Source organism: Chiloscyllium punctatum, chromosome 25, assembly GCF_047496795.1.
Source record: "Chiloscyllium punctatum isolate Juve2018m chromosome 25, sChiPun1.3, whole genome shotgun sequence".
Classification (NCBI taxonomy): domain Eukaryota; kingdom Metazoa; phylum Chordata; class Chondrichthyes; order Orectolobiformes; family Hemiscylliidae; genus Chiloscyllium; species Chiloscyllium punctatum.
In genome coordinates this window covers 31,781,590-31,802,560 of record NC_092763.1, presented here as the reverse complement: position 1 = coordinate 31,802,560, position 20,971 = coordinate 31,781,590, and the positions used below count along the sequence as shown (strand labels likewise).

At 39.5% G+C, this 20,971-nt stretch overlaps 2 protein-coding genes across 6 annotated transcripts in view; one reads left to right on the top strand and one right to left on the bottom strand.

Annotated features, from left to right (window-relative positions):
- The window catches only part of drp2 (dystrophin related protein 2), a 394,171-nt gene that overhangs the window by 261,434 nt on the left and 111,766 nt on the right, over nt 1-20,971 (bottom strand). For 2 of the 5 annotated variants that reach the window (XM_072594927.1, XM_072594931.1), the window contains exon 3: nt 423-522. The exons of the other annotated variants lie outside the window; for them this stretch is intronic. The gene's annotated coding sequence lies outside the window, so the exon portion shown is untranslated. The remainder of the gene's footprint in view (nt 1-422; nt 523-20,971) is intronic. 5 annotated transcript variants of the gene reach the window in all.
- Nucleotides 7,928-20,971, top strand: part of LOC140495802 (ADP-ribosylation factor-like protein 13B) — a 189,163-nt gene continuing 176,119 nt past the window's right edge. The window contains exon 1 of the mRNA XM_072594935.1: nt 7,928-8,004. Within this exon, the coding sequence (XP_072451036.1) occupies nt 7,997-8,004 (8 nt within the window). The 5' untranslated portion in view covers nt 7,928-7,996. The remainder of the gene's footprint in view (nt 8,005-20,971) is intronic.

Below are 20,971 nucleotides of genomic sequence, written 5' to 3'. Positions count from 1 at the left end.
CCTGGTCCACCCACATTGACACTACAGTCAAGAAAGCACAGCTACACCTCTATTTCCTCAGGAGGCTAAGGAAATTCGACATGTCCATAAAGACACTTAGACTTTTTTATAGGTGCACCATAGAAAGCATCCTATCTGGATGCATCATTGCGTGGTATGACAACTATTCTTTCCAAGACTGGAAAAAACTACAGAGAGTTGTGAACACAGCCCAGCTTTCACACAAACCAGCCTCCCATCCATGACTTTGTCTATATTTCCCACCGCATTGGGAAAGCAACCAACATTACCAAAGACCCCTCAACCCCACTTATAGTCTCTTCAACCTTTTTCTGCTGAGCAGGAGATATAAATGTTTTATGCATGTACAAACAGAATCAAGAGTGGCTTCTTCCCTGCAGTTATCATACTTTTGAATGTACCTCTTTAATGTTGATCGCTCCCTGAGTCTTCTTGTTAGCTGTAACATTGTATCCTGCATTCTGTTGTGTTATCCTGATGTACTTGTATAGTACGATCTGCCTGTAAAGAATGTAAGACAACACTTTTCACTGTACCTCGGTATGTGACAATAACAAATCAATCAAATCAAATTAGGAGGTTGAGTAAGCCATTCAGTCCTAAGCTGTCTCCATGTTTCAATAAGATCATGGCTGATCCGATTATTGCCTTAACCTCACTTTGCCATCTACCTCTCACTAACCTTTGGCTCCCTGAGCAACATGATGCCTACACTATCAACAGAACTTTAATGTCATCATTGAATTTTCTACTTTGTAGCAGGATTTTACCGAAGGTATAATTATTGGCTTAAAACATTCATAAGTCACCAAACTAAAACTTAGAGCCAAATGAGCTGTAACTGAGCAAATGTAGGTTTCTGAGTTTGCAGCAATAGGTTGCTGATTCAATTTCATTGGTCAGATCACTGAAACCTTTCAAAGCCCATATGCCTTTGGTGCAATAAATACTCTGGATGAAAATGTATATGAATGTGAAGAAGATTCAAATTTTTGCCAGTTCACTATCAGTTCTGGACTTTTACATTTCTTTCTAACCCAGTCACCACCGCCACTTGGGAGCGGAGTCATCACATCGGAAACAAGTTGAATTTTCTCTCAATTATTGGAGATCCTCTGGTGGCGTGGCTTGTGATTGGTAGCTGCAAGTGTGAGCTCCCATTCTGATGCTCCATTCTTTTTAAAATATTGTCTATTTCTGTTCACAAGTCTAAATTCACAAAGGGTGACAGACACAGATTGCAACCAACAGAGAGGAAACAGAATCCATCAAATTTATCATAGCATGGTTAGCCTGAAGTCTGTAGCATTGCCTCAGGCAACACATAATGCTCTCTAGATTCTACAAACCAATTATACTATATCCAGTTTCCTGATGATAAGATATCAATCATATCAAGATGGATAATATTTGGCAGTGGCAGCAAGGGCAGATCATGTTCCTATCTTCTGTTACAACAGCAATGAGAATTCCTGGGTACCAATAATTTGTGGTTGGGTTAGATGCCTATCCTAGTCTAAGGACTTTCTCGTAGTCTGTGGTGAAGAATGAACCATTAAATGGTTGAACAGAAAAAACTCTTTTCTTAGATAAGAAAATGCATTTTACATCTCAGTAACTGCATGCAGGTCATCTTAACTGTTAGGCATATAACTATTATGAATAAGAGGTAAGTAACATATGCATGTTTCCATAAGACAGTACTTTTTAACCCATCTTCTAACAACATCTTCCTAAACTTTCACATGATATAGTCAATGATTTCCATCAAAAATAACTCATTGAGCTTTAGTGTATATACACACACAAATTAAAAAGCTTTAAGCCCCAGAATGAAATATGTTTTGAGTTTTAGAGCTTGCTGTACAAGGTTTTTTTCATCCTCCAACAGCCATGTGCCAAGAGAAATGAACCAAGTATCTCCCTCTGTGCAGCTGAATCGATGAAAATTAACTTGTTGACATTTACACAGTATCTTTGCTCATTTTTAAAAAGAATATGCAAATTAACATACATATGCACTGGGACACTAAAAATGAGAGATAGAGAATGATGCTTCACTCTGAGATCTATTAAATAAGATGTATTTTAGGAGAAGTATGATGGTGATATGCGCTATTGGAGTCTTGACTAAATTTTATTTTCAGCAAAAGTCTGAAACAGCAAATAACAAAACACAGTTGTACTGGGTGTGAGTATTCGTGTGATATCGTTTGGGAAAATGGCAGTGGCTCATGCAATTCTGTGAATCTGCCCAGGGTACTCCATCCACTAGCTTCAATTCATTGAATTTAGTTCCGATTTGAAACAACTTGATTATGATTTAATTTATGATTAAGATAGTGTTGGATAAATATTTCATAAATGATCCCCTAGGAGATAGTGCAACTGTCACAAGTAGTTAAGTGAATGTTTGGGGTAATTGATTAATTAATTGACTATGTAGATATAACAGTGAAATAGATGAGACTGGTTTGTGGAAGGAGCTATAGGACTGAATAGTTATTAAACTCAATTCACAATAGAGAGTGTCTTGGTTTCTGTTTCACTGACTTGCTTGAATACAATTTTGACATCGTAGTAGAAGATGGTAGGAGTGCTGGTGTAGTGGTAATGGTATCAGCTAGTAATCCAGAATCCCAGGTTAATATTCAGTGGATGTGGGATCAATTTCCATTGAAGTAGATTGTGAAAAGTAACTTCATTAAAAGTCAGGAAGAAATGATTAGTCTAATAGTCACCAAGTACCATTGCCAATTGTTGTAAAACTCAACTGCTTCACTACTGCCCTTTGAGCTGGCTTACATGTGACTCCATTCCCAGAGCAATGTCATTGACTCTTAACTACCTTCTGGGCAATAGATGACAGCATAGCCAGCGATGCCCATGTCCCTTGAAGAAGTATTTTAAAAATGGAAACTAAAGTTCTTTTTAGAAAGAAGGGTGTGGTATAAATTACTTTTGAAATTACTTTATAAATTACACTTTTGAAACCAAGTGTAAAGTGTCTGGATATGATTTCCAATTGATGTTCTGTGAAGTTGTACCTTATGATCAATGAAAAAATAGGTCAATATATGGACAGGGATTTTGCCGTACCAAGAAGAAACCAGGCAATGCTGCTTTTTCTAGAAGCAGGATCAGGTGGAAAGAATTCTCAGATCTAGGAATTGGAAGGTTAAGTTAGGAAAATTAAACTTAGGAACGTTTGGATAAATCATTACCATAAGGGCAAAATTCATTGCTGATACGCATTTGAGTAATGGTTAGACTTTGACAAGTTTAAAAAGCATAATAGATATCCTGACATATGAGGTAAAATGGATCGCCTGGGCTTGTTCTTGCTGGAACTTAGAAGATTGAGGGGGGGATCTCATAGAAACATATAAGGTCCTGATGAGACTAAAGAAGTTTCCATTTTTAAAATACTTCTTTAAGGGATATGGGCATCACTGGCTAGGCTAGCATTTATTGCCCAGAAGGTAATTAAGAGTCAATGACATTGTTCTGGGAATGGAGTCACATGTAAGCCAGCTCAAAGGGCAGTAGTGAAGCAGTTGAGTTTTACAACAATTGGCAGTGGTACTTGGTGACTAGTAGACTAATCATTTCTTCCTGAAGAAGGGCTCATGCCCGAAACATCGATCCTCCTGCTCCTTGGATGCTGCCTGACCTGCTGCGTTTTTCCAGCAACACATTTTCAGCCCTGATGAGACTGGACAAATTAGATGTGTAAAGAACATTCCCAATGTCAGAACTGGGGGGCACAGTCTCAGAATAAGGGCTAGGCCATTCAGGACTGAGATGAGAAAGAATTTCTTCACTCAGAGAGTTATGAACTGTAGAATTCTCTCCTACAGGAAGGTGTTGGGCCAGTTTATTAAATATATTCAAGAGGGAGCTGTATGTAGCGCTTGTGGCTAAAGGGATCAAGGAGTATGGGAAACGGATGGGATTGAGATACTGACATTTCATGATCAGCCATGATTGTATCGAATGCTGGTGCAGGCTGAAAGGGCAGAATGGCCTACTCCTGCACTTCTTTTCTATGTTTCTATGTTTCAATTAGAAGAATACATTTGGAACTTAATTTATTACATTCAAGATGGAAAAAATTTCATGTGAAAATTTCTAACTCAGTGCTTGTCTTTAAATTGTTGGACAGCGATTCATGTGCAAAATAACTGCTTGGATTATGTCTAACCAATGAAGATAAAAATAAAGCACATTCAGAAATAGTTCACTTTCTATAAACCAAGTAGTTATATGATGGATTAATAATTGAATTATTGACTCCACATCGAAGTCAATCATCATTAACTGACCAAGACAAGAGGAAAGTAATGCTTTAGGAATAAATCACCCATTCCTTCTAAGAATCCTATATCATTATACAGGTAATATTTCCAAAACTACTAGCTTGGGTCTTCTGAACAGAAGCAAAGAATTGCTCCTGCACTTAAAACATCCTCCAACTTGACACTGCTGTGCATTTCTACTGAGCCTGGGTTTCACAGAGGTGCACAGCACAACGTACAACAGGCAAGCCCGGTGAAGTGGACCAGAGTAAGGGCAAAACAGAGCTCGCTCCTTTCTTGTGGCGCTTGCTGATGCATGGTAAGTTTAAAGATACAGCTTGAGTATAAAGATGGATAGGGGGTAGGCAGGTAAGATGGGGATAGGAAAGTAGGCGAACAGCACAGGTGGGAATGTAGGAATGGGGGAGGTTGGTGAGGGGAGTAAGTGGGTAGTGGGAAAGTAGCTGAACGTTCAGTCAGTGTGTTAGTTGTGTCGGGTCAGAAGGGTAGATGGGTGGTTGAGTAGTACCATCAGAGTCACGGTAGCTGGGTGATTGGGAGGGTAATTGAATGGTTGGGGGATGATTAGGAGATTATTTGTGTCAAGTTAGGAAGGGTAGTCAGGTTGGTGAACTAAACAGGTGTTTGGGAGTTTTAGCAAAGTATTTGGCAGGTAGTTGGGTCTGGAGGATATTTAGGTGGTCAGTGGATATTTGGCTCAGGGGTGGTAGTTAGGAAATAGTCAGTTGGCCAGGGAAGTTGGCAGGAGATGGTGTAGTGGATGATTGAGAGTAAATTGAGTTGTTGTGTAAGGGCATGGAAATCTGGAGCAATTTTGCGATGATGTCACAGAGCTGGACAGTGTGGGCAGAATTTGTTGGATTGTAAGTGGAGAGATAGAAGATGAATGATGTATCGAGTTTAGGGAGTAGTCTCTTAATAAAGTAACAGTAAGATTAGAGCCTATTACAGCTCAGATGAACAGTTATGGTACTGTGTAGTATTAATATGCACGAAACAGGATTCTAAGGAAGCCTAAGCCTGAAGATGGGTTTTGCATTTGCCTTCTCTTCAGACAGTCTGCTTTGAACCCAAACTCATAGATGCTGGTATAAAAACTACATGACAACTCTTGATGGCAGAATCTACTACCTGGGAAATTATGGCAGTAGTGAAATCAAGAAACAGACCGGAAATCATCTGGAGAAGAGAACTCAGAAAAAAATTTTTTTCTAAAAAAAATCATTAGAACAATTTTAAGAGCAGTAAGCAGTCAGGAGAGACACAGAGCTGCTGTCAAAGAAAGAAAAGTCTTAACAGAAGATTCCTACAGAGAAGCGACCAAAGACAACTGTAAGTCAATAAAAGCTTTTTACAGCAGTAATGGGGGAGCAATCTTTTAATAGAAAAAGGAAAAACAGAAAGATCAGTAAAAGCCCTTGAGCAGTCAAGGGGATAAAGCCGGATTGAACATTCATGAGAAAAGGCCGATTTATTGAGCATCAAAGATAGATTCAATCCCTTTGAGGAAAAACCTGAAAACTAGGCTGAGAAGCAGAGTAAAAATTTCTGACAGCAATTTAGCAGGTTTACATTATGTACTAGATGGAAAAGTTATCAAAAAGCAAGTTAAGAAAGTTTTTCAGAAACATACTTAAGATGCATTGATTCAGAAAAAAGCAATCAGGTAAAAGGAGCTTCTCCCCAATGGGCATAGATTGCACAGTGTAGGTGGCTTTAGGAAGTGGAGAGATAGAAATTAGAAGAAAGATAACATTCAATGAATAGTGCTTTATGTTGCAACAGTGATATTAAAGCTGTTTTACCTCAGATTACCATATATGGTATTACAATACAGTAAACAGAGTTCTACAGAAGTCTAAGCATGAAGGCAGTTATTGACCTTGTCTTCTCCTTGACCATTCTAACTTAAACCCACATTCATGGATGTGGGCATAAAAAACACATCACAAAAGATACTCAGATGTTAGGTTAGGTATTAAAGTTTCTAAAATTTCTACCCAGGTAAGTACTGTGGAAGTCAGCCTGCTCCCTAATGTGGGATTGCCAGTCAAGATGAACAATATAGACGTATTTCTGAAATTCAAGGCATGGGCTACATTAGCAAGAATGACCAGTGCCATAGAGTCTTAGCAAATATCTAAGACAATCCCAAAATCTGTAAACTTTACTTGGTTTATAGAGGTTTGTACTTTCCTACCACTTTATTTTTATCACACAGTATAGGCAGTGAAAGACCTTACCAAAGCTGGAATTACTAATTGGTCACCTGAAGTATAATAAGAAATTATTCTCCTAACCCAGGACTCATAACTAAACCTGCTTATTGTGGGTAGCAGATAAGGATAGCTTATCAATAAAGTTTATTGATTTATTTCACTCAACATTGTTACTGCTGGAGCAGGTGTGACAGCACGAGAAATTACAGATTGTAAAAAATACACAAGGATAACATTAATATCAGATTAAGAGCACGCAACTGTCCACAGTGCAAGAGACTTCAAGGTACTTTTATTTAGCCTATCCCCATTAATGGAATACATAAAGTACTCATGCAGTTAATGATGGTCTAATACAAAATGGCAGTACTCTTCAGACATGTTTTGATTGAAGATATACATTATTTTGGGTTTCCTGACATGTTTTCATTTTAATGTAAAAGCGTCTCTTTCAACATCATGGAGAGCTGAGTGTCTCTGCCTATCAATAGAAATTGACCAGTATGGAGGCACCAGCCAATAGCTGGGGGCAACAAATGCTCGGCTGATCATGGGGTCACTTTATGATTTAGATAGACATTGGATGAGACAATCAATCTCCTGCTGATCTTGCATTGGATGGCCTGAACAAATTTGGTGATTGAGCCTCATTAAAATAAAATGTTAAACCTGTCAAAGCTAAATGGAAACTTGCCAACAGGAGGACAAGGTGTGAGGTAAGGTAAATAATCCGATATCAGCTCCAGCACATTTAGTTGTGGGGTCTACCTCCATTACTATCGTATTAAAGTATGTGGTCACATTCTCTTAAACACAAAATGCCTTGGATCGATTCACAGCCACCAGTCCTTCACATTAGTATTTGTCTAAGTTCATGAGCCCAAGTGTGGAAGGATGCCCACATGACATCCTCAGCAGAAGGTAGGCTCAATTTTAATAAGCAGTAAAGGATTGTTACATAGTCCAATGATGCAGCCCTGTTTGAACCCCAGTTTGCACTGGTATTGATTCTGTGATGAATCCATTGGTGAGGATTATGATTTGTATATCATTGTGAAGGAGGTGGAGAATCATCACGAAAGCTCTGCAGGCAGCTAAATCTGAGGAGCATATTTTACAATCCCTCATGATTAACAAAGTTGGAAGCTCTACTGAGATCAAAGAAGGCAATATAACAGGACAGTTCTGTCCTTATAATTTATTTTTGGATTTGTCGTGCACTGAAAATCTTGTCCAATGTGCCTCTTGACAGGCAGAAGCCACTCTGTGCAGCTACTGGGAGGAGATGGTTGAGAAAGATTCTGGTGATGACTTTTCCTGTGATGGACAGTAAGGAAATCCCTCTGTATTTTCCACAGTCAGACCTTTCTCCTGTATTGAAGACAGTCACCATTACAACACCTTTGAGTTCTCCCACATACTTCCTTCCAGACAAGAATGATGAGGTAATGGATTCATGTCAGGGTTGCCTCTCCGTTGTACAGGAACACTTCAGCAGGAATTCCATCTGAGGCAGAGATCCTGTTGTTTTACAGCTGCCAGATGGCTTTTTCAACCTCACAGGAATTTGGAGGTGAGCTGAGATGGCAATGAGTAGTGTGTTGAAAGATGGCATTAATACTCTTCTCCAAATTCCTCACTGGAACACTCCACCCCCAACTCCATGAAATTCCTTGCTGGAGTGCAGATAACCTTTAGGATCAGCAGGAAACAGTTCAACCTTCCACAGCCAACCCAATCATTTCCCATACATCAGGGTCCTCCTCGTGGTATCAGCAGACATTGACAATCAAATCTACCATCGACTCCAATGCTCCAGTGTAGCTTTCAGACGCCTGAGAAACAGAGTGTGTAAAGGAACAGAGATGTCAAACCCAGTATCTAGCTCATGGTCCACAGAGTCCCCACCCTCCTTTATATATCAGAAACCTGGACCGTGTAGAGCAGACATTCAAATCCTTGGAGAGATATTCTCAATGCTGCCTTCGCAAAATCCTCCAAATCTACTGGCAGGATAGGTGTACCAATGTGAGTTGCTCTCCCAGACCGGTATTCCCAATATTGAGGCACTGGTAACGCATGGCCAGCTGCAATGGTAGGTCATATTGTCCACATGCTCAACACCACACTCCCTAAACAAGGCTATACCATGAGCTCCACAATAGTAAGTATTTACCAGGAGGGCAGAGGAAATGATACAAGGAAACCCCAAAAGCCTCCCTAAACAAATGTAACAAATTTGGGCAGCACAGTGGCACAGTGGTTAGCACTGCTGCCTCAAAGCGCCAGAGACCCGGGTTCTATTCCTGCCTCAAGCAACTGTCCGTGTAGAGTTTGCACATTGTCCCTGCATGGGTTTCCTCCGGGTGCTCCGGTTTCCTCCCACAGTCCAAAAATGTGCAGGTTAGGTGAATTGGCCATGCTAAATTGCCCGTAGTGTTGGGTGAGGGTGTAAATGTAGAGGAATGGGTCTGGGTGGGTTGCTCTTTGGAGGGTCAGTGTGGACTTGTTGGGCTGCGGGCCTGTTTCCACACTGTAAGTAATCTAATCAAATCATCATGCTTGCCTTTGAACACAGAAACTAGAGATACCAACCACTTTGAATGTCACTTTGAGTGGAGGATGTGGAGTCCAATCACAAGCAGCAGAAAGACATGCAGAATCCATAATGCCCCATCCATCCACCTCAGAACACACCACCTGTCCCACCTAAGGTAGATTCTGTGGCTCCAACCAGTACAGGGCCCAGCCCACTCCCCTACCGAGTGGAAGCAAGTCATCCTCAATGCTGATGGATGAGGATGCCAAATAGAAGATGAAATTTAATAGTTAGATGCATGAGGGTGTCTTCTGAGAGATCAGACTAACTGAAGAGAAAGTACATGCTACTGCTAGCAACATGGACTTAGCACTACAGCTATAACAACTGTACCGGTTTGCTCTTCCCAGGAACACTCCTTTATATCCTGATGGGCAGAGGCTATCTAATGATGTTAATTACCCCTTTAAAGTACTGACTGTCTTATACAAGATGTTCCATGGAGCCAAACCTCAGGCATGAGGTTGGAAGTACAGAAAACTTGGAACGGCAGGCAGGGGGTAGGTGGGGAAATGTTTGGATGGTATCAGAACTTGTACATAAATAGAAAGAATGGTCACGTTCCTTCAGTTCCACAAATAACTTTCACAAAATCTTTATCTTAAATGGCTTAGGGTGACATTCATCAATTCTTCTTCTCATTGATGTATTGTTCTTGGTGTAATCATTCTCAAGAATGGAGCTAGCTTTCACATGGAACCTGGTGTCATCCAGCTTTATATCACACCAAATACTAAAATACATCTCATAAAAGATGGATGCATTTCATTTTTCTTCAGCCTGCAAAGGCATTGGATTTTATCCCAATAGCATATCCAAGGCATTTTCCTCAAATATCTGCTTCCTCAACTCAAGCATCTGCCTGCTTTCTGATCCCAGGCTGCGTTTCTTTTCTCTGATCTGATGAGTCACTTTCTTTCAGTTCTAAGATATTGCTAGTTTCAGATTTTATCTTTCATTCACCCACTGCAGAGATCCAAGGCCACATTTCAAGTTTCAATTTTTTTCTGGTTAGATATCACACTTCTGCCCACTGCAAATTATGTGTCTTATTCCAGACACAGTCCCAGGTCTTCATGATAGAATATAAAACAGTACAGCACAGGAACAAGCACTTCAGCCCACCACATCTTTGCCCACTATGATGCCATTCTAAACTATTTGCATCTGCCTGCACATTCCTGCCCATTCATGTAGCTGTCTAAGTGTCTCTTAAATGTTGCTATTATCTCTGATTCTATCACTTCCCCTGACAGCACATTCCAGGTACCTTCTATGTCTGTGTGAAAAGCTTTCCTTGCACATCTCCAATAAACCTTTCCTCTCTCTCTTCAAAAATATAGCCCTAGTGTTTAACATTTCCACCCCAGGGCAAAATTCTACTATCCACTTGATCCATGCCTCCAAATTTTATATACTTCTATAAGGTTGTCCCCTCAGCCTCTGACACTCTAGCGACAACAAGCCAAGTTTATCCAACCTCTCCATGTAGTAATACACTCCAATCTAGGCAACATCCTGCGAAACCTCTTTTGCACCCTCTCTATAGCTTCTACTTCTTCCTATTGTGTGGTGACCAGAACTTCACACGACACTCCAAATGAGGTCTAACTAAAGTTTTATACAGTGGCAACATGACTTAGCAACTTTTATACTCAATGCCTCAAATGGTGAAATTAAGCATGCTTACATGCCTTCTTTAATACCTTGTCCACTTATGTTGTTATTTTCAAGGAGCTGAGGATTTGCACCGCAAGATACCTCTGTCTATCAACATGCCTAAGATTCCTGCCATTATTGTATATTTTTCACTTGAGTTGACCTCCTAGAATGATTCACTTCACACTTGTCTGGATTAAACTCCACCTGCTGTTTCTCCACCCAATTTTCCAAGTAGCGTATATCCTGCTGTAAGGATATCCTCTGATAACCTTCCTTACTATCCGCAAGTCCACCATTTTTTGTGTCATCAGCAAACTTACTGACCACCTACATTTTCATCAAAATCATTTATATTAATGATAAACAACAGAAGTCCCTGTATTTACCTTGACAAATACCATTGGTCACAGAAGTCTGGTTAGAAAATCACCCCTCCACAATTACACTCTGTCTTCCACGACCGAGACAATTTTGTATCCAACTTGCCAACTTACCATGGATGCCATGTGATCTAATCTTCTGGCCCAGCCTACCATGAGGGACCTTGTTAGATGCTTTAGTAAAGTCCAGGTAGACACCATATACTGCCCTACTCTCATCAATTATCTTCATCATTTCCTTAAAAAATACTCAACTAAGTTCATGAGACAAGAGCATGCTTAAAGCCATGCTGATTATCCTTAATAAATCCATTTTTCTCCAAATGCAAGTAAATCCTGTCCCTAAGAACCTTCTCCAATAATTTCCCTACTCCTGATGAGATCTCCGGTCTTCTGGAACCTCACTTGTGGCTAAAGAGGATACAAAGATCTCTTTCAAGATTCTAGCGATCACCTCCATTCCTACCTCAGTATACTGGGATAGATCCGATCAGGCCTCGGGGACAGATCTACTTTAATATTTTGCAAGGCACACAACAATTCATCCTTCGTCATATTGACATTCCCTTCCCAAATCTTACCATGTCCCTCTCCTTGGTGAATACTGAGCTGAAGTACTCATTGAGAACGTCATCCACTTCCTTGACTTTCATTGGGTTCCTCTCCTCAAACATTGACAAAATGCAAAACTAAAATACTGCAGATGCTGGAAATATGCAATGTAAACAGTAATAATTTCATTAGAACTCAATATTATTATTAATGTTTATAATAATAGAAAGTTATTATTGCCATATATATGTAGTTGTATGTTATGTAACAAAATCCTTGTCTTCATTTGGAGATTGTTTGATCCAAAGACAACTTTGCAATTTTTTTTCCAGCTACATATTTATACACATAACTTTCAAATTCTGTTAGTTCTACCTCTGATAGTCATTCCATCAGCCACAATACATTTGTCCTCTGAAACTTCATCAACTTCTGTTCATCCTTCTCATCCTTTTGTGCTGCTTTCAAGGGTTTGTGTTGAAACTTCTTCCTTTATATTTTCACCTGCCCTTGAACAAGTCCGCTTTCTTCCTGCCAATGATCATTCATTTCTGCAAAGTGCTCTAAGAGAGTTTTCATCATATAACAATTACTGTATGAATGAACATTGTTTTACTGCTTAGTCTGAAGAGGCTATTTCGTGAAGGCTACAATAATTATTTGGTTGCTAATAACTGAAGACATTATTTTGTATTGAATTTAATATTTGTCTGATTTAAATTGTTTTATAGAAGTCTTAAATTGCCAGCAGGGTACAGTTCTAAGTGCGGTCTGTTCCCAACATGGAAAGTTTCCAGTCTCTGTGCCCGAAAGTAACAATTCTTCACATCACACATCCAAGCTACGTTAAATTACTGATGGTGGGAATACTTAGAGAAAAAAGTAGAATCAGTCCAAAATTGATCAAAATACAATTTCTAAACCATACCTACCACATGCTTTATTGTGACAAATATGTGCAATTAAATGATTCCACCTCGTGATTTTTGACGAACTAAAAGCCAATTATTCAATTTCTTGACTCCCGAGGGTTAACTTTGAAGTCATGTATCTTTTACATTTCTGCCTGAACATTGTTTTTCCTCTCTAATGGTACATCTTGGTACCTATTCCCCTGTCAAGTTAGTTTAAATTTTCCCCAGTAGCATGAGCTATTAGCCTCCGCGACCTAAAGACATTGCCTTGTTGAGGTTCAACAGATATGGCCTTTTTAGTTCCAACTAATCCCAAAACCAATCTCAAAGTCCCAGGAATCTAAAGCCCTGCCCCTTGAAGGATCTCTTCAGCCAAACATGCATCTTCTCTACCCTCCCATTTCTGTTCTCACAAGCATGTGGCACTGACAGGAGGCCAATGATTGCCACCTTTGAAGTTTTGATTGCTAGCTTCTTTCCTATGTCTACAAAATCTGGGACCTTATCTCTCTTACTATCTGTGTTGCTGGTACTGATAAGGATCACAACCTCTGGCTGTTCATTCCCAACAAACTGTGAAATATATTGGATTTTGAAGGGGTTTTGAAACATGCAAGGTTCTGAAAAGGCTTTAGAGGGTAAATGCAGAGCCAGAGTATTGACTGACTTAAATAAACTTTATTAAGTTTAATAATTTAATACAGTTTACGCTTTTACACTACTTAATAAAATGTGAGTGTTGCTGGCAAGCCCAACATTTGCTGACATCTATAATTGCCCTCGAAGAGACAGTGGTGAACAGTCTTCTTGAAATGCTATAGTCTGTATGGTGTGGCTAAACCCAGTGAGTTAGGGAACGATTTTAAGTACTATTGCCGAACAGCAATGAAGAAATGGCATGTCAGGATGGGTGTGTAGCTTGGAGGTGGTCTTGCAGGTAATTGTATCCCAGTATGCCCACTGCCTGTATTCCTCTGGGTGGGGAGGATGCAGATTTAGAAGGTGTTGTCAAGCAGGCTTGCTGAGTTGCTACGATGCAGTGTTTAAATGCTAACCATTATTGCTACTGCAAATCAATTGTAAACATAGTGACTGTTTAAAGTGGTGGGTGTGGTACCAGTCAAGGGGATTCCTTAGTCCTGGAAGGTGATGAGTTTTTTTGAGTGTTCTTGGAGCTGCATTGGTACAGATGAGTGGAGAGTAATCTATTCCATTCCTGCCTTGTGCCTTACAGATAGACAAAAGGATTTAAGATGTCAGGATGTAAGCCAGTTGACACAGAACAGTAGCTGCTGACCTGCTGTTTTCGCCTCAGTATTTTATTTGGCTGGCCCAGTTAAGTTTCTGGTCGATTGTAATACTCAGGATGCTGATGGTGGGCATTTATCAATACATTGACTGTCAAAGGCAAGTGATTATAATCTTTCTTGGTGGTGATGATCACACCTGGAATGAAACCACATATCAGTCCAAGCATGAATGTTCACCATGTTTTGCTGTATTTAGGTATACACTGGTTCCTTATCTGTGAGTTTGAAAGTGGAACTAAACCCTATAATCATCAAAGCATATCTCCAATTCTGACCTTTATTCAATGTCCTTTGGTATCTTTAACTAAAAAATATTTGCTGATTTTATGCTTAGAAGTACCAATTGTGCTAGCCTTTTGAGGGTGTCAATTCCGATTTCAATTCCCCTTTGAGTGAAAATACCTTTCTGATTCCACCCTTGAATGTACCAGCTCTAGTTTTAAGTTACCCACATTATTATGATTACCCCAACCTCTATGAGAAGATGAGGTTTATCTGTATCTCTGTTACTGGCTGTCCTTATCATTTTAACCACACTGATGAGATCACCCCTTTATTTTCTACAATCAAGTATATACAGGTTACGTTTTGCAACAAAATAGGGCTGTTAAAGATAAGTTCCTGATAGCCTTGTCTTTATCTTTTAAGTTCCACAAAGATTGTGCTGACAGACTTTCATAAGAGAAAACTTTAATTAGCCACAATTAAAAATAAAATGTACTCCTACTGTATCATTAATATTTCATTCCAAATTAATAGCATAGCATTTAAACCCTGCGCATTTAATTTTGACAGGTCTTTGATGTCTAGTTTCTATTAACTTAATTTGCAAACTAAACTACTTCAGATTAGAATGATTCATTGAGAAGTTATCCTAACAATGCTGTGTCCTCTGAGTTTTGGAAAATGATCTGAGATATAAGTTATCGAAGCAAACACAGGTTTCCTCCGGCTTTTGCATTTCATTTCCTTTCCCTGAATTCCATCTGATTAAAAACTGGAAATTAAAAGTCCAGCGGCCCTTTCAAATTACTGGATCTGTCAATTAATCACCAGCGACTTCACTATTGCCGTGTTTTTTCAGTGAGTAACTTTTAAAAGCCTGAATTGGGAAGTTAGCAGAGAGGAGGCAGCAAGGTAACAAAGGGATACAGTACGATCTAGAGTCTTTCTTCAACATTGATAAGGGGTTACACTGGGTTCAGATGCCCACTTAACCTGGCCCAAGACTACATTTTTCTGTGTTTCTAATCTGGCATTAACATTTAAGTTCTTGCAATGCTATTATTGGGTCATAAAATAGATTTCCAACTGGTTGATATCCAATGAAGGGTTGACTCACATTTATATCTATGTTTTTTGACTTTCCCTTCCATGAAATGTTACTGAATGACTGATAAAACTGTATTTCAACAAATGACATGAGTAAGTTGCAGAAAAGCTGCCTTTATGCTAATGTGGTGATAAATAGGATTATGAAAATCTTCTGAACCTGCAGGCAAATAATGAAGAAGCCCAGCATCCAACCTCCCCTTTAATAGCTACTGAATTGAAGGTGATGATTCATGGGGGACTGTGGAAGCAATGGGATTATTTCCATAGGTCAACAGTGTACCATAGAGGAAGGTGGAAACAGATTGATCCTCACTCTTGTTGGCTACATCAGCCTTATGCCGCTTGTTAGTTGCAACAAATTTATTTTTGCAACAAATGACACAATTTCACTATGCAGTTTTGTGAAGAGCACTTCCCATGGTGTACAATGGACAATAGCTAGTTGTACTATATTCGGGTGCATGGTTGAGCAGACGATGTTGGCTTGTGAATCATATCAATCATGAAGTTTGCCTTACAGTTTCACTGACGCTATGATTTACTATACATGTGTACAAGTGTCATTTGTCAGCTTGTTTGATCAGGAATTAGTATATCAAGGATTGTAGAAGTATTATAGAACTTAGCTGAGAAAAGATTGAAATGGCATGGTGACATGTCAGAGGGCGAGAGAGGAAATGTAAAGCATGGAGTCATGGAGATGGGACTTCCAAGAAAAAAAGAGAACAGACTAAAACTAGGTAGAAGGACACAGTGGCAAGAGACTTAACTACAGAAGGACAGATGAAAAATGGATGACTGGCTGGAAGAGACAGAGAAAGATGATTAAAAAAAACAATAAACCACAAGTGAAATGGGAGAACCTCAAAGAAGCTTTGTTTGTTGTTACAGCATTCCCTGAGATTTGGAGTCCCTGTCACTTAATGCTGGTATCAAGGATCAGTGTATGAACATTTCTGAAGCAGCTTGTCTTATTGGCTCCTTTTTGGAACCTCCTCTTTCCACAGAAAACCTAAATGTGTGTTGATGCTCCCAAGATTTCCATTGATATTATGGCTGGCATTGCTTGGAAGGAAAATTCCAGTGCAACAATGACCTCAAACATCTACGTAGCAACATGCAAACAGACAAATGCTGCAGAAATGGCCTCATAACTGCTTAATGAATCTTTTCAATATGCTTTTTAAATTAATGTCTGCACATAGCTGATTGGCTTGCAGCCTTGAATCTCCATAAAATATGGGTGCGATTACTGGAAAACTGGATATTTGAAACTAGTGCGAAAGGCAAAACAACATTGCTCTAATTACTCCTGCTTCTCTTTGACTTCTGAATATCTTCTGGCTTTCATAGGTTAGAAATAATAACACCTCAGACTTGAAAAGATTAGAGATCTTTGCATACTATAGAGTTTCCCATGCTGCCTGGTTAGAAGATTATGTCCAGTATCTTGGTGCAATTGACTGACACTGGCTAGGTCTTAAAAGTCCCAGGAAACATTTACATATACAATTGATTCCTGGCAAATTAATTTCTAGTTATTTACAAACAATACCTCAATAATGTTCATGCAAGCAGTAGTAAGAAAAGTGTGCAAATGGGTAACTGGCCAATATCACTATTTTTGGCCAATGACCAGTAAACTGATTCACAAGGGACTTTACAGACAGAACTAACTGGTTAAAAGTTAGTAAGTACATTGGTGCAACTGAATCTGAAGAAACATACCAAACAGAATGCTAAAAGATTAGGCCACTGTTAAGTTGCTCTCATTTTACAAGATCTCATTTTACAATTGTACCTGTTCCGCATTTAGAAACATTGGTTTCTTCCAGCCGCTGCCCAGTCTCCCCCAGTCACTGATGCGAGTAGCTAACCCTTTCAACGGATTCTGCCAATCTGCAGCAGACTTGATTTCCCCTCCCAACCTCACCAACTGAGTTAGAATGAGGCAAAATGCTCAGCCGATGTCAGGCCTCACTCAGCAACAGACATAATCATTCAGGAATCAATCCACAAATTTCTACTTCACAATTTTTTGCCAAGGAATCAAAGTTTGTCACAGTCTTGCTGGATTTTTCTGAGGAAATGTACGCACTGCATACCATATATTTTCCATATTCACTTAATTTTTTTGAGGCTCAAATTGAGTACAGGCAATATCACATGGAGAGTGAAAACGCAATTTCCATAGAGATAGATGCAAATTAAATGTATGATGGAATAATTTTTATGTGAAGCCTATTTGGTAGGAATTGACAGTAATTTTGTTTCACTATCTGTGTCCATAGCAACTCTTTCAAAGTACATTAGCGTGGCAGAAAAAAACATTGTGAAGCAATTACTGAATTAATTCCTTGGATGGATTTAAATTAGCTAATTAAAATTTGGCAAGATAACCAATCTATTGTAATTTTGAAGCAAAAAGAATCCATTGTTGAAAAAAATTCTGTATTTTTGAATAAATATTTAACATATTCTTATACACAACAGCCTTTTTCCGTCAGCAGAAGGCATGTGATAGACATAATTTAATGGATTAACCTGAATTATGAGGTCATAGATAAAGTGCATCCATTCTATTGTACTGAGCAATGTCACCACAGATTCAATTCCTTACATATGTTGAGTTAGCTATTCTTAACTGAAGCAATCATAGAATTACAAAAACTGACAAGCACCCATGAAGTAGGGAGGAGAAGAGCAGCATGGTGGCTCAGTGGTTAGCATTGTTGCCTCACAGTACCAGGGACCCGGGTTCATTTCCTGCCCCAGGTGACTGTCTGTGTGGAGTTTGCACATTCTCCCTGTGTCTGCGTGGGTTTCCTCCGGGTGCTCCGGTTTCCTCCCACAGTCCAATGATGTGCAGGTCAGGTGAATTGGCCATGCTAAATTGCCCATAGTGTTACGTGCATTAGTAAGAGGGAAATGGGTCTGGGTGAGTTACTCTTTGGAGGGTCGACGTGGACTTGGTGGGCTAAAGGGCCTGTTTCCACATGGTAGGGAATCTAATCTAATCAGAAGGGGGAAGAAAAGAGCTTTCTGTTCCTGGTTGCTCTTTATTAACTTGTACACACGTGAATGCAAAGACGATACAGGATCCAAATTGTAAAACAGCAGTCCACTATCAAGAATTTGTCATAGATGCAAAGTATTCTGAATTGAGGGATACAAAGAATGGGATCTGACATAGATTGATAGTAGGATGCATGCTTTTTGACATTTTCATAAATGATTTAGAAGAGCAGCTTCAACTCAATAACACAAAAATAGCAGAGATGGTTACAAAAGTGAAATGGGGAAACACATTAAACAAGCTTGGATCACTTTACAGATTTGGATCTACAACTGGCAGATTCAGTTTAATGCCAATAATTATAAAGTTAGTAATTAAGGACTAAGAAAATATGAGATAAGTCAGAAAATGCTAACCAGAAAACGTGGCTGGTAGCCAATAGTCATAAATCTCTGAGGACATCAATCCATTTCCTGGCTGCTGTTAAGAAAACTAATCACATGTTAGTCCACGTAAAAAGAAGACTAAAGTGTAGCTTTAAAGATGTTATCAATCTGTTGGTTTTCCAAGCTGCATCTGGAGTATCAAATGTTGTTTTAGAAACTTGAGTCTAAGATGTTGAACTAAAAAATGATCAGAGAAGCACTGCTGGGATGATTAGGAGACCAGAGGACGAAATGCAAAGACAAATTTGCAAAACTGGGACATAATAACAAGTCTGAGTGGGTGATGATGAATGCATTCAAATTAATAAATCTCAGGATGTAATAGATCATCAGAGATATTTGATTTAACAGTAGATGCAAGACAATATTACTTCATTGTAAAAGTTGGCATTATTTGGAATAAATACCATCTGAAATTATTGCCATTTGAAGGCATTGATGTTAAATATTCATTTGATTCAGTATCACCAGCCACACTCAGAATCAGTCCTCATAATTCAGCTATAATCCAGACTGTACTGTCTTCTGTTGGAATCTGGCTAAAGACCCATTATAAAGAACCATAATACTTACAGTGACTATTAAAATATGGCACATGGCAACAGATTAATTCTCCTCCTTTTACAGAAAGAAGACAAAAAGCATTCTTATTGAGACAAATGGACCATAACTTGTTTATTTACATAATGCACACCAATTAACAATATATAATTTTCACAATGAGACCCATCAATTGTTCTTTGCTCCTTAGTGAAGGAAAAATAATGCAGCAACTTAATAACTCTTGAAGTGTGAACACAATGTCTCTGGATAATCTTTGAAAGCTAAGCTCTTTCAGACTTTTAAAACAGATATGTTTTTAGCATCTCAGCAAAATCCATCTCCTTTATCTCTTAATTTAATTCCCCTGCATTGCTGAGCTCCATAATTTCAATTTGCCATGTCCTGCATTGATGGAGATCATGACAATGAATAAAATTTGCCATCCCTAGTCCTACAGTTTGAAGGCTCCCTTATCCCTATAGATCTTAATTTAGCTCTATAACATTCCTGAGCACTATAATTCTAACCCATCATCTCCTAAAAACTGCAGATTAAAAAAGATACTGCAATTTGCAGCAATTCGCATGCTTAAAATTAAGATGTGGGGTAAGTTTGATCCAAAGAACAGTCTTCAATACCAGTACAGGGGATTTGCCATGGTCAGATATCTGATCTGAGTGTTTGCGGTCAGGGGGACCATGCTTCTGCAGTCCCTGTGTAGGCACACATAGCCCTCTGGCTCCATTGGAGCTAGTCCAGGAGGTAGCACTACCTCAGTAGGTGAAATGCACTGGCATCATTTAGGGGTATGGGCACTCCTCACTGAGACTTCCACTCAGTCTGTGGATCCATCCAATAGTGACAAGGGGGAAGGATGTGTGGGTAAAGTGAGCTCTGTCTCTGGGGAGGTGACTGGTAAACATATTCATGAGGATTGGGGCTGGAGGATGGAAGTTACAAGGAGTATAAAAATTATGAAAGTGGGGGAAACTGCATTTGTAAGGAGGGTCACAGTAAAATATGGATGGGAATGAGGTCATTCAGGAAGGGAGCTTGTCCATGGAGCACCATGGCTTCAAAGTCTTGGGCAGTGTAAGACCACTTCCGGCACGGTCAACTTATTGCCAGGGACTGTGGGGTAAGAGTGGGATAAGTTCCGATAGATGGCTTGAGGTGGACCTGGATTTGTGCAAAAAGGAAGAGTTAGCAGGAAGGAGATTTGGATAGTCAGAATCTCCTCTACATGTAAAAGTAGGGCCTGAAAATCATGTCTGAGGATCTCTTGTTATCATTGTGCTGGAATTTGCAACCTTGCAATGCCAAAGGAAATGCCATCACTACACCTGCAGTGAGTGGGGTAAGTTGTTTGACCTTTCAGAGAGGGCTTCAGGACCCACCAGTGTGAGGGCCTTTGAAGTGCAACAACATTACAAACAGACTCTGAGATGCTGAAGCAGCACACTTGACCTCCCAGTCCCTGCCAGTCTTTCTGCATTGCCTCACTGTGTGATACACACCACTCTGCCCCAAACATTGCTGACCATTTATGTAAGACCAATGCCTTTGACCATGAGATCAGTGAAGCAATAGCAATGTCGGTCTGCCTGGGGAAATGGTGGCTAGTTAATCGAGTTGCTTGGAAATGTGGTGTTTAC